The sequence below is a fragment of the Taurulus bubalis genome (assembly GCF_910589615.1).
Source record: "Taurulus bubalis genome assembly, chromosome: 4".
In the NCBI taxonomy this organism is placed as follows: Eukaryota; Metazoa; Chordata; class Actinopteri; order Perciformes; family Cottidae; genus Taurulus; species Taurulus bubalis.
The window spans coordinates 218,124-232,977 of record NC_136592.1 but is presented as its reverse complement, the minus strand read 5'-3'; the positions used below and the strand labels follow the sequence as shown (position 1 = coordinate 232,977).

The 14,854-nt window shown below is 42.5% G+C and overlaps 1 protein-coding gene across 1 annotated transcript in view; it reads left to right on the top strand.

Moving 5' to 3' along the window:
- Positions 1-14,854, top strand: part of cemip (cell migration inducing hyaluronidase 1) — a gene marked incomplete at its 5' end in the record, with an annotated part of 138,084 nt that overhangs the window by 97,003 nt on the left and 26,227 nt on the right. Inside the window, 2 exons of the mRNA XM_079217571.1 lie at positions 424-639; positions 13,717-13,928. Coding sequence (XP_079073697.1) covers positions 424-639; positions 13,717-13,928 — 428 coding nt within the window. The remainder of the gene's footprint in view (positions 1-423; positions 640-13,716; positions 13,929-14,854) is intronic.

Genomic DNA, 14,854 nt, shown 5'->3' with positions numbered 1-14,854 from the left:
TCTCACACAATCATCCCATAGCCGAATTATCACTCCTAATCATAATGGTGTGGCATGGCGTGGTTAATTGTAGGTAACGCACACAAGAAAATGCACACTAGGAACACTGAGGCCAATATCTACCGTACTGATAGCTGTAACAATCTGATGAGAAATGACTGGAGGACCAGTGCTTTTAAACTGGTCTGTTGGCAGGGCAGAGTCATTGATTGATTGACGGCACGAGAGAAAGAGAGAGAGAGAGGGAGAGAGAGAGAGAGGGAGAGAGGGAGAGAGCTCATGGGGATGAGTGGTCGTCCTGCAACCACAATGCACAGAGAGCAAATTGCATGTATGTAATATGGTGACGTAATTAAGTTTAGAACATCCAGTATGAGCAGCTATACAAAAATGCACATTATTCACTCCATCCCTCTACTGTAGATCACGTCTCGAGTGTTTTTTGGGGAGCCAGGTCCCTGGTTCAATAAGATGCAGATGGACGGGGACAAGACAACCATCTTCCACGATATTGATGGCTCAATCAGCGAGTATCCCGGAGCCTTCCTGGTTAAAGAGGACAACTGGCTGCTCCGTCACCCCGACTGCATTGACGTGCCCGACTGGAAGGCTGCTATCTGCAGCGGCCACTATGCACAGGTGGGTCAGCGGGCAACAAACTCGCTCACACATTCATCCTCACAAATCATCCTTCACAAGCACCAATCTACTGTCTGTTGCACCTTTTGGCATTAGTTGATGACATGCATTTTCATATCCCAATCATAGTTCTTTGAAATCATGAATGAGTTTATGATAGTATTATTATTATATAGTAGCTGTAGTGTGTGTAATCATGTTAATGTTTTAGTGATCAGGAAAATGCTTTGAACAAGAATCTCATTATTTATAATTTATACATGTAACACCCGTCCCATGTAGCTATATAGTATTATGTGAATCTGCTAAGTGTAGTAGTACTATAGTAGTAGTACTATTTGCGGGGTCCTGGGTAGTTGTAAACGTGATGGCCCTATTACCCGTTCTTATAAATTAATATAATGCTTCTTACAACCGTTGCTCTCTTATTCTGAAAACTGAAATAGCTGGCGGGGCCTCCAATACAATTAAGGAAGTAAAATAAAACGTCTATGCCTCTTAAGTCCTTTTATCTTGTGTTTTAATTCCCCATTTTTAAATAGTTCTTACCAAAAATATGATTCTGTGATTAACTTTGACAAACCAAAGATACGTTAACTGCTGGCAGTGTTCACAACTGTAAATCTTACTGTACACTCTACATCTGCTGTATGTTTCTGGAAACCTGATTCTAGTTATCCATTCTATTTCAAGATAGGATCACCACAGCAGCTACAGTCAACGTTTTTGTCAGACAAACAACAAACAAACGATTTTAAAATCAGGGCAACTCATCGATGGAGCCTCATGGTGACCCATAGATCGATCACATTCCAAAAAAGACGGTCTCGTTACGTCGGCAAAGATCCAGACGATCTAATGCAGAAAAAGATTGTGTCCAAAACACATGATTACATCCATAAATATCCACAAACTGATGTTGCATCATTTCAAATCAGCCGGCAGATATGTCAAAATATTTCCGTATCTTCCCTGTAAAAGTTGTTCTCATGCCGGCACTGAAGAAAACTTGATACCAGACTTCCCGTTGAACTCTAACCTTTCGATTGACACCCAACTTGAACCAATAGGAGCTTCATGTCCTCTTCACAGACTACACTAGCCAAAGAGAGTCCACGTTGAAGAAAAGTGTCTGCCCCTCCATATATGGGCCGAGCACCGGGTCCGACCGTTTGGATGACAGACGTTTCGTATAGCCAATGAAATGATACAAAAAATGTTTGGGGATATTTTTTGTATCTGTGTCCAGTACACAAATTGACACAATACACATTTTGCTTAGTTTAGCATAAAGACTGGAAGCAGGTGGAAACTGCTAGAGCAGTGGTTCTCAACTGGTCTGGCTCCAGGACCCACCATCACCCCTGAATGACAAGCCGCGATCCAAAACGAGTAACATTCTCAACTTCTCAAATGTATTTAAAGAAAAGATGATGCAGTTTGAACCTGAGATAGTAGGGAATATGTATGCAAACACAAAAACAAGTTTAATGATAAACCAAAACGACCAGCTGGTGGCGATGCTAGAGAGGGAACTGTTCCCTTTTACACTCAATTAGCTGCATTTGAAATAAAACCAAAAAGTGCATCTTCAGGACACGAGGTATTACAACATCAATTCAGAATCGTCAGACATTTTTAAACGGACTCAACCGCTTTCATGCACAAACAAAAAAGTCCAACAACTAAGAAATTGATTCAAAAAGACAAAAACGACCTAACTTTAACTGATAATACTCACTCACTGAATCTATGACAAACACTTTATGGAAAAAGTCACTTATTTGAGGAGCAGCTTTTCCACAAATTCTAAATAAATTAAACAAAACGTGCAATTCAAAAGGATTCATGTATAGAAAATTAACTTTTCTTGTGATTATTAGTATTATTAGTATAACGTTTTTATTTAGTCATTATTAGTCGAAGACAACTTTATTGTCAATTCTGCCACACATAAAAGACATATAGTGGATCAAAAATCTACTGTTTGTCTCAGACCATAGTGTTATACAAGTTTAAAATGTAAAATATTTACCAGTTTCAGAGGCAGCACCAAGGCACAGAACAACATATAGTGCAAAAGAAAATGAGATTATGTGCAAGCGTTACATAGGATGATTCATTAGCAGCAGTGTTTTTCAGTTAGTGATTTCTAACAATAAATAATGATATGTACCCTACTATGATATAAAATATCAGCTTAATAATAATACTGTTAATACACATTTTAAAATAACCATCTCTTTAATGTGCGTAAATTTACTGAACAATCGGAGCAGCAGCAGCAACAACATTATAAGACCACTGTTTGAAAATCAAAGGGCACTATTAACAGAACATTCTCATAAGAACGTAACGCGAGATCCGATACTAGAACAATTCTCTAATATCAGCTGGGAGAGGAGTGTAGAAATAGCTGTTTGTGTATTGGTTCCCATTCCTGTCCATTATTCTGAAACAACAGCTAATTAATAGTCAAATGTATCTTGGACAATAATTCAGTTACTTAACTCTTGCAACACTGAGGTCATTTTCAGTCGATTTTCTCGATTTGACATAATTTCTTAAATTCACCTTTTAAGGCACTTGCATATAAGATACATACCCATGTTTTACATCATAAATTGCAGAACAATCTCAGCTCTCTATATAATGAGGCACCATTGTCATAAGGCAAAAGTGTAAAGAGAGAACATGACTAAAGCTGAAAAATGGAATCTCGATTTTTGGAAATTCTTCTTCATTCTTCTTCAATTCTTCTTCATATCTCTTGTGAAAACATAACTTTACTCAGGTGGTATATAGGTTTTAGTGAGGGAAATTGGTTTACCAAAGGTTTTAGGTTCACAAAAGCAGTGAAATATATGAATAAAATGGTAAATAAATGTCTAAAACTAAAACATTTTTTTATCGTTTTTTAGTAGAAATATGGTCTTTCACACCTTTCACCAAAATGATAAAAATGGAACTGAGAGATGACTTCATACTGCAGATAAAGATTCATGGGGTGTGTGCAAATGAAAAATGACCATCACAACATTTTTTTAATAATGTATTATTAATTAAACATATATATTTATACAATATACATGTTCAGAAATAGAAAACAGACCCAGGCCGGTGGGGATGGCTGTGCTAGAAGGGCTGGTGGTGATGAATCCTCTCTGTAAAATAAATGACTAGTCAATACTGAGTTCATACAGTTTGAACAGTTCAACAGGTGTACTTACCCCACAAGTTCAGCCACAACCACAATTCAGAGAGTGAATTGTGGTTGTGTGTGTGACAACTTGGCAATTGCGGGGACGCTGGCGAATTTAACGCCGCTCTGTCAGACGCGGTTTTTTGTTTTTGATTTTCTGCAGTTCTTGTTTTGACTTTCTGCCATCTCTATAGTCTACATGCTTCGGTTCTTGTTGTTCAGTTGGCGGTGTGGTTTGGTTTTATGACGTCTAGCTGTGGTTTGGTTTTGCGACGTCTAGCTGGTTACTGACGAGCTAGCCCCCCCCCTCGCCCTCCCTCTGGATGACACCGTTACTCAACTGACTCACAACTGAAGACCGGAGAGGACGCTGGCGTTGTCTGTTCGCCGTTTCTCCATCTGAGACTTTAAAACTTTAGTTCCTACCGAGAGACACTCGTGCTAGCAGTTAGCGTGGCTAGGCAACATCCTTCGTTAGTAAGCATGGCTTTCTGCTATACTATCTCACAACTCCGCCGACTAAAACCCGCAACTACTCCTGGACTCAACATCCCCATCATCAACGAGCTTGGTCTTCTACGCTGCCCTTGTTACATTCACAGAGGTACCGGCCGAAAATGTATTTTCCATAACCAGCTAAGCTGCTCTGCTACAAACATCCCGTCTCTGTGGTCGAGATCCGGGCGCACTGGGTTGGATAATATTTATGGAGGGGATTCCAGTCTGCATGGAGCGAATTTCAGTGTTCTGCGACCTATACAGAGATTAATCCCACATTCGTTGGTCAAAATCGAACTGTTCAATGCTCAATCCATCAGCAATAAATCCACCCTGATTGAAGAACACATCAGGGAGAAAGGACTGGACTTAATGTGCTTAACTGAAACCTGGCATCAGCCAGAGGTTTACTCTGCCCTCAATGAAGCCTGTCCCCCCGGTTACAGTTACCTGGAGGCAGCACACAGCACTGGCCGTGGTGGTGGCCTAGCAGTCATCCACCGACAGGACCTGGAGCTGTCCCCCATCCCGCTGCCCACAATAACATCTTGTGAGTGTCATGCATTTAAATGTAAGCCCTCCTTTCCCATGACTGTTCTTCTCATCTACCGGCCCCCTAAACCCAACTCCACTTTTATCCCGGAATTGTCTGATCTCCTCACAACGCTTTGCACTACATCTGCAAATACCATAATCCTGGGAGATTTAAACATTCATGTCGACACCCCTTCATGCCACTCTGCTGCCGATCTCCTTCAGCTACTGGACTCCCTAAACCTACAACAACATGTTGATGTCCCCACACTCAAGGGGACACACACTCGACCTGGTCATCACAAACTCCGCCCCCATCACCAACCTACAGGTTTATGATCTTGGTGTGTCTGACCACAAAATAATATCAATGAAGTTGCCTTTCCCTTCAGAAATCTGAAAAACATTAACATGGATGCCCTGGCTCTGGACCTCAAACTTCTCTCCATTGGCTCGACCAACTTCCTCTCTGACACTGTCCTATTGGATTCCTACAACCAGTCCCTGAGCAGTCTTCTGGACCTTCATGCCCCCATAAAATCCAGGTCAGTCTCCTTCTCGCGCTCAGCACCCTGGTACACCTGCGAACTGCATAAGATGAAGACTGCTGGACGTGTCATCGAGCGGCGGCTCAAGGCTTCTGGACTGACTGTTCACAAACAGGCATATAGAGAACACAGTAAGGCCTATGCAGAAGCTCTGAGAGATCCACAGTCCAATTTTTATTCCACCATTATCAACAACAGCCTCGGTAACTCTAAACAACTTTTCTCTACTGTAAATCATCTTCTCAAACCGCTTTCACTTGTCCATCCTGAGGCCAATGAGGATAGGTGCAACATGCACATCACTTTATTCCAACAAAAAGTTGAAAACATCCGCTCACACCTCTCCGCCACTGCTGTCCTGCCTCTTACAACCACCGACCCACTATCTGAGTTTGTCCAGCCACTTTGCTCCTTCTCAAATGTCACACAGGAGGAAGTGGAAGATATGATCAAAAACACAAAGCCAACCACCTGTGCTCTGGACCCTTTCCCATCAGCTCTGTTAAAAACAAACACCTCTGCCATCTCTCCACTAATCACCAAGATCATAAACCACTCCCTCCTGGCCGGCTATATTCCATCCGCGTTAAAAACTGCTGTCATCAGACCACTACTAAAAAAAACACCTTGTAACCAGAAGTTTTTTCCAACTACAGGCCCATTTCAAATCTTGCATTTCTGTCCAAAGTTCTGGAAAAGGCAGCTGCAGCACAACTTCACGATCACCTCAAAGACAATAATCTTTTTGAGAAGTTTCAGTCTGGTTTCCGCCCTGGCCATAGCACTGAAACAGCCTTGGTCAGGGGCACAAATTACCTCATAATGGCAGCAGATACCGGTTCCCCATCTCTACTCATCCTCCTGGACCTAACAGCTGCTTTTGATACAATTGACCACAACATCCTCCTTCACCGTCTGAAATACACTATTGGACTCTCTGATAAAATATATAACTGGTTCACCTCATATCTATCCGACAGAACGGAATACGTTACCCTGGGCAAAGCAAAATCATACACCCACAACGTCACCTGCGGTGTCCCCCAGGGCTCAGTGCTGGGCCCCACTCTCTTCACCCTCTATCTGCTTCCCCTGGGTAATATAATCAGCAGGCATGGGGTATCCTATCACTGCTATGCTGATGACACACAGCTCTATATGAGGACAACCCCCATTTCTTCTGATTCCCACTCTATATCCACACTCACCACCTGCCTGGAGGACATAGAGACGTGGATGAAACTCAATTTTCTTCAGCTAAACAGTTCAAAAACAGAAGCCATCCTAGTTGGCACACCACGTCAGCTCCACTCTTCCACCATCACCTGTATCACCTTCTCGGGTCAAAACGTCCCTCTCTCCACATCTGTCACCAACCTTGGTGTTAAAATGGACCCCAATCTCACTTTTGACACCCACATCAAACACCTCTGCAAGACAGCTTACTATCACCTCAGGAACATCGCCAAACTCCGTCCAACACTCACCCTGACAGATGCAGAGACACTTGTCCACGCCTTTGTATCGTCCAGGCTGGATTACTGTAATGCTCTCCTCACCGGAATCTCTCACAGGAACATCCAGAGACTACAACATATTCAAAACAGCGCTGCCAGGATCCTGCTAAGAGTCCGCAAATATGACCACATCCCTCCCGTTCTGAAATCACTACACTGGCTCCCCATCCCACACAGAATTGAGCTCTCCCTCCTCACTCATCAGTGCTTTCACGGATATGCCCCCCCAATACCTAAAATAACTACTCACCACCCAGACCTCATTCAACCTCAGTTCTGCAACCAAAAATACCCTCCAAGTCCCCAGAACCAAGCTCCGCACTATGGGCGATCGGGCCTTTTCCTCTGCAGCTCCGAGGCTGTGGAATTCCCTCCCCGACCATCTGAGGGCCCCACAGACTGCAGAGGCTTTTAAACGTGACCTGAAAACTCACCTTTTTAAGAAAGCTTACTGCTAAAATATTTTTTATGGGCTTTGCTTTTAAATATATCTTAAAAAAATGTATTGTTCTATTCTGCTCTGTAGCACTTTGAGATTGCTCAAATATAAAGTGCAATACAAATACAATGTATTATTATTATTATGTGCAGCTGAGCTGTGTACCTACCTGGTGAGCAGTGTCCGGGTCGTGTCAGTCTTCCACGGCAGCGTAGGTGCTGGTGGCTGGAGCTCAGGTGTTCAGTTACGTGCTGGTTCTTTGTGAGTTTGTTGAGCGTTTATTGGTTCGTCGATTTCACCAAATATTGGCGGACACATGATTCAACAAATCACGGTGAAGGATTTCGTCTGACGAGAACTTTTTTAGCCCGCGTCATATGAAACGCCGATGCCCCTAACTCTTGCCTGATGATGGTAAAATGACTGTTGATTTCTGTCTGCATTTATTTCGCCAATAACAGCTGGTGGTCACTTAATAATTTAAGTCCTCCCCCTAAGGGGGGAGAAGCCCTTCTAGAGGCCTTAGTGAGGTCTGTTCAAGTAGTATGAACCCCAAATGAGTTCTAATACTTATTTTATATGAATTTATATACATTTTTTTCAGAATTTTCTTGCGAATAAAAAGTATATTTAGATCATAACTATGAACTAGTGATGTGTCTTGGGAGCCGCTTTTTTTTCCCTCTCTCTCTCAATCTCTCTCTCAAGTCGCATTTAATTGGTCAACATGTGTGGCGTCGTCTCTGTGCATGCTGAGCAGAGGGGGGAGGGGCGGGAGTTACACACACACACAGCACACAGCAAGCACACGACCAGGAGGGAGGGACCCACGCCTCACTCACGTGATGCACGAGACTGTGCATTGTAGCAGCTTCAGTCCCTCAGAGAGAAGCTTCTCCAAAACACGGCAGATAATTGCGGAGAGAAGAAACAGGATCAGCCCCTCAAAGCTGAGGCACCTGGTCTTTCTCAATGTAAACCTTCAATGAAGGACAACACTCAGGATGCTGATTTTTTTTCTTTTTGTTTTACACATTTTTATTTTTATTTTTGTTGTGTGATTCTGTAAGCTTCTGTATGTTGTTTCACTTTAAATGTGTTAAGTATTAAAAAGCTAAAAGTTTAAAATAGTTAAAAGTTAGTTAAGTTAATTTGTAAATAGTAAAATGTTTGTTTTTGCACTTTCTAATTTTTTTGTATCACTCTGTAGAGTGTATAAATAAAAGTGTATTTATATAATACACATTTGATATAGTGCATGCTTTTTTTACATTAGTAATTCATATTGCACATCATTTTACATTATTGTTGGTAATAAATTAATTTAAGCACCAAAAAATCTGAAGAGCCATTTGGGAGCCGAAAGAGCCGACTCTTTTTAGTGAGCCGAGCCAAAAGAGCCGGTTCTATAAAAAGAGCCGGAATTCCCATCACTACTATGAACATCTAGCATGATCTGAGCATGATTTAGGCAAGATTCCTCAAAAATGCCTCCTTGAGCGGCCGCCGAGTTTTTCCAGATGCATGCTTCAAGCAACAACCTACAGAATTGTATGACCCCTCTTTGTAAAGATAATGACCTAAAGAAAAATTACAATAAAAAAAAAGCATTGGCATGTTAGGAAGGAGTTTCAGTCAAAAAACTGCTGTTCGGTTAAAAATGTAAAAGTTATAACCTTTATGCCAAAACATGGTCGCGTTGAGGCATGCTGGGTACTGTTAATGCATGCTAATTATTGGATGCCTGGTGTAGCCTCCGGAAGAACTCAGTTCAACAACTTCTCTCGTTCTCTATATTTATTTACTAAATGATCTCAAGCAAAGTAGTCAGCGCTGCAATTGCAAAAGCAGTGAGTGGAACAGCAACACGCAGGTTGGGTCCAGAACAACTGCCCACCAACGGAAGTGGGGCCTTTCATACACAGGTTATCGTCACAGGTTCGTCTCGCCTCGTCCACACATCTGATTGGCTCTATCCTGTCAAGAGGAGGAGAATCGTGTTCTCATCTTTTCTCACAAGACTGGATCGTGCAACGACCAGTCTGCTTCACTAATGTCAACATACTGATAACAGGTGTGAGTGTTGAAGTGCGCAGGCGTGTGACTGACTTCCCTTGAGAACTGGACCTTTCATAGACACAACCAACTCCAGCTGCATAGCTGTGTTATACTGACCTCGCTAACCTGAACTTTAATGGACATGAAGAGTAATGGAGAATATCTGCAGAATATAAGGATTTATATTATCAGTACCCAACTGTGCAGATGCTTCCGCTTAAGACATGTGACGCGTTCTAGGAAACCTCCCCCGACCATGGCGCAGTCGAAAACGTAGTAGTAAAAAAAAAACAGTCCGGCCGCATTGACATTTTTCAGGTACTAATATACTACACACAAGGATTCGTACTGCTTTATTAGACTCCTACAAGCTCGTAAGGTTACGAAGAGGTGTCTTTTATTGAAATCCGACTTTGTTACTTATTAATGATCTAGTGAAACGTTACGTACACCTTAATGGTAAGTTACATTTTTACTGAGCCGATAGAACTCTTCCCACAAGGCTTTACTGTATTTCAGCAATTTAAATGAAGTTAATCAACCTTGTGGTTCCGGAGCTTCTTTAGGTGAGTGATTCTTAACCGTAGGGCCGCCGTCCCCCGTTGGGCCGCGAGTGCCACCTAGAGGGCCGCCAAAAACTTTACGTTTTTCACCTGTGGGCCGCGGGACTGCATAGGTAATGAATTGAAGACAGCAGAGATATTACTGTTATCCATGAGACGCTCAGTTACAATATAGCTTCCCACCACTTGCATCAGTCAGTTGTTTAACAAGCTCTAATATGGAGAAGAAGAAACTCAGCCAGCAGCTAGCTAGCCTGTAGCAAAAGTTATAGAGAAGTATTTAAAACGAAAACATGAAGACAAAAGGGCTGCTGAACACCCCCCCAAACATCTAAATGTTTGTGCAAGTATAGTCCTGACTTCACAAAGTAGGGCTTTGTGAACGGAGGTATCGAGTCGGAGCTCTGAGCCCAGTGTGGAGTGAGGGCTAACGCTAGCCTCGCTAGCTAACGCAGCACTGAAGGCTTCAAAGCTAAAGCGGTATCTAGAGACCAAACATCCAACGCTTGTGGGAAAGCCGGTGGGATTTTTCCAGATAAATGACAGTGTACTACAGATGGAGAAAAGGTCTGTCTGTCACTGACTGGCGACTGCAAATGTGCTGTAAAGCCAGCTGTCACAGATGTGAAGCTCAACTTCTGGTTCTGCAAACATGAAGACTGCTGAAGCATATCATTCACAGATTATAAGGATATATTTAAATTTGCACTTTATTAAAATGTTATTTACAGTTTATTTAATTTGAAAATTATTTTGAATTGTGTGCACACTTGTCTGCACACTAATAGTTGCCCAATAACTGTGCACACACAGATATTCTCCTAGGAAAGTAAAAATCTCTTAAATATTCAGGTTTAAGGTTTATTACAATATTTTGATTAACCGAGAACACTGTAGTTGTTTAATAATACAATTAATCCTCAAAACTACTTTCCTAATTATTGTGGACAGTGTATTTATTTTTTTCAGTTTTTTTGGGAGTCTCCCTTGTTTTTGTAGAACAATCGAGTTATTAGTTATTTTTGTGTTAATACGCCTGACTTGAGCCTTTAAATTAGTTATTCTATCAGCTTGATTTGTTCCATGACTTGTTGTCTGTGCAGGTTTACATACACATGATCAATAAATGTCTTTGTGATGATCACATTGCATCATGCCATTTATTTGACAAGGTTTTTGCTTGTTGAACTGTAGCTAGAGTTGATTTAGTTATTGAATAAAAGTCAAACCAAGAGTGAGATCAATTAGTTAATAAACCAATACAGTGTTAATATTTGAATGGGCCCCAGGGCACCTTGTACTTGAAAAGTTGGGCCCTGAGGTCAAAAAGGTTAAGAACCCCTGCTTTAGGTAGCGTCACTTGAATTATTCTTCTCTTTTCTTGTCCAATAATGGGCGCCGTAGGGCTTGGGGTGCTTAAATAGGCTCCACAAACTTGGTGCAAAGGTTGAAGTTTCACAGTGCCGAGTCTAGAAACTACAGAACCAATCCCAAATTAATTAAAAGCTCACTGTCTTGGTCTGTGGCACATCCGCTCCATGAACGGTCTGCTTCCGTTATGTGTTCACTGTAGCCTGGCCGTAAATCTGAATCGATAAAGTAAAAGAAACATCCCTTCACATCCCACATGCCTTCACCTGCGATGTGGCCCACACTAAGGAAGTTCCGGGACAATGCAATTGCGTGGGAAGGCATGCTCAAAAGCGCAACAGCATCACAGCGTGACCAGGAACAACCAATCACAGCCGGCAGATATCTTTTACAATCTGTCCAATTGATAATTTTACTTGCTTCGCCTTTTTGTCACAACATCCAGTTAAAAGGTCCAACTGACAAACGGAGCAGTAAAGCTTCTGTGAAGGATTTACTGTCAGGTGTGGGGTAAGGAGAGAGAACTGAAACGCCGAAGCAACAGTTCAAAAAGTAAATTTAATTTACACAACAAAACAAAACTCCAAAAACAGGCCGAGGAACGCACAAACAAAAGAGTAATCCCAAATACGGAGCAAGAACAGGAGGCAAAAACCAGGAGCAAAAACAGGGACAGAAAAAGGGAACAAAAACAGGCAGGGACATGAACTGACAAAAACAGGCATCAAACAGTTACACTCACGGGACATGGAAAACACAGTACAATCCGACAACGGGACAGGAGACAAACAGGGTTTAAATACAAGAGGAAGGTAACGAGGAACATTGGAAAACAATGAGGGCAGCTCAGGTGAAAGGAATACACAATCAGGGAACAGGGCAGACAGACAATCACAGACAATCACAGGGACAGGAAGTGCAGGAACACAGAGGACACACAAGACAAGGGGTACATCCCAAGTCTCTAAATTGTGGTTTCCTCGATCCTCGATTGAACCGGAAGTGGTTCTGCGCCGCCATCTTGACGGCCGTCCCAAAGCTCTTATTCTGCTCGGAGGAGCAAGAATCGAGGAGCGAGGAGGGAAATCGGAGGAGCACAAACAACTGTCTTCAAAGATTTGATCTGTTGTTTCCCTCAATAACTTTTATTATGTATGTAATTAAAATCAGAGAGAGCTGGAGAGAGGAAATACTTTTTACAACACGTAATGAAGAGAAAACATATTTATATTGTGGGTTATTTTGTAATGATGTCACAATCAGAATTTCAAAACATACCGACGTAAATAATAAATAAATAAGACTCATTCCGCCGGTAGAAATCGATCCGGCGCGTATAAGCAGGACACATCACAGTATATAAATACTCAATGCAGTTTATTAAACGGTAACAGACAACAGAAAACATCTCCACTCTGACACTCATGATAACTTTGTCTTCATTAATATAAGTAGTAGTTTAACACCATTAAATCAATTGAAAACATATGATAATTTTTATCAATATTTTAAGTGCATTTTTATTGGAATGTTCGCTAAAAACTCTCCAGACAAAACTCCGTCAGCTGTTAAAGCGACTGACATCTGATCAGATGTGATCAGCTGTCTGTCGGCCGCAGTCATCAGAAATCAACGTCGCTTCACGTGACGCTTCACGTGACGCTTCAGAGGAAAAGACGTCTCATGTCTATTAAAAAATATTTCCTCGCCTCCCCTCTCCTTGCTTGGTTTCCAAGGAAGGAGAGGGGAGGCGAGGAAAGGCGGGAGGCAAGGAAAAGGCGCAAGTGAGGGAAACGGGGATTTTAAAGAGCAATTTAGAGACTTGGGATGTACCCAAGGACTTCACAATAAAACAAGACAGCAAACACACCAACATCATAACATTTACAGTGCTGGAAATTCATTTATCTTTGTCTAGACTTTATTTAGTTTGGTCAGAGAGGCTTCTTCATCGTCATTACAGTGTGAAGGTTTTGTTTGCTTAGTAACGGCAACCGCGACAGGAGAACAACACCCTCTCCCCCCAAGCACTTTGGATAAAAATATGAAAGTGGCCCGGCTTGCAGAGCATGAAATCTCTCTCCTTCTGTGTGTATGTTGATATCAGAGCTTCTCCTTAGCTCTATCTTTGCCAGTGTTTGTACTCTTATCACTGTTAGAACCGTTAGCATTCGCCATGTTGAGAGCCGTTGGGAAATAAATGATGCTCCCAATCTGTATTCATCACCTTAAGTTAGGCAAAATGAGATGAAATATATGATGGTATTGATATTGGGTAACACTTTTAGAAAATAAATTGTCCAAAAACTTGAATCAGCATTTTAAATCCATGGTCTGCTTTCTCCAGATCTATGTCCAGACACGTAACCCTGCCAACCTAAACATGCACATGGTGAGGGATGAGTACCCTGACCGGCCCCTAACACTGGAGGGCGCACTGGGGAAGAAGAAACACTACCAGCAGTTCCAGCCAGTAATCACACTGGCCAAAGGCTATACCATCCACTGGGACCAGACCGCGCCCACTGAGGTCACCATCTGGTTTATCAATTTCAACAAGTGAGTAGACACTAGCAGTATCTGTGTCAGCACACAGCACACACTCATGACAAACACCACTTTCACACTAAGCATGTCTGCAGCAGATTCTGTCTGGTCTGGATAGTTTGAACAGGTGAAAATCATTTACTTTACTTATCATGGACAGCACACATAATCTAACTTTAGTTAAATGGATTATGTTCATATGCAGTCTATGGGCAGATTATTGACTAATTCAATCCCAAATAACAATCAAGACTTTACAACAATACATGGGACTGAATAGCACATCCATCCATCATCCATCCATCCATTATCAGCCGCTTATCTGGGGTCGGGTCGCGGTGGCAGCAGGTTCAGCAGGCCGACCCAGGCTTCCCTCTCACCCGCAACACTTTCCAGCTCATTCTGGGGCATCCCGAGGCGTTCCAAGGCCAGCCGGGAGATATAATCCCTCCAGCGTGTCCTCGGTCTTCCCCGGGGTCTCCTACCAGTTGGACGTGCCTGGAAAACCTCTAATGGGAGGCATCCTGAATAGCACAAGGGCATTGAAACAAATACTAAAAATAAACATAAAAAAGACAAAAAATAGAGCACAACCAACACAAACCAATGTTAGAACTCACATGGCATGTAGACTTTAAATAGGCCGAGCAGCTCCCGATCGAACGTACTGTATTTCCGCTCATTCGGGCGCAACTGCCGACTGAAGAAGGCGAGCGGCTGCCACGCCCCCTTCACCCACTGTTCGTGCACCGCGCCTACCGCGTAGTCCGAAGCGTCTGTGGTGATGGCGATTGGCGCTTTAGGTGACGGGTGGGCCAGCATTGTTGAGTCTGCCAGAGCCATTTTAGCGTCCACAAACGCCCGTTCCCTCTCTTCATTCCAGTCCACAGCCTGTCTGCTGGCCTTGCCCTTCAGGGCTTCGTACAGGGATCAATTGC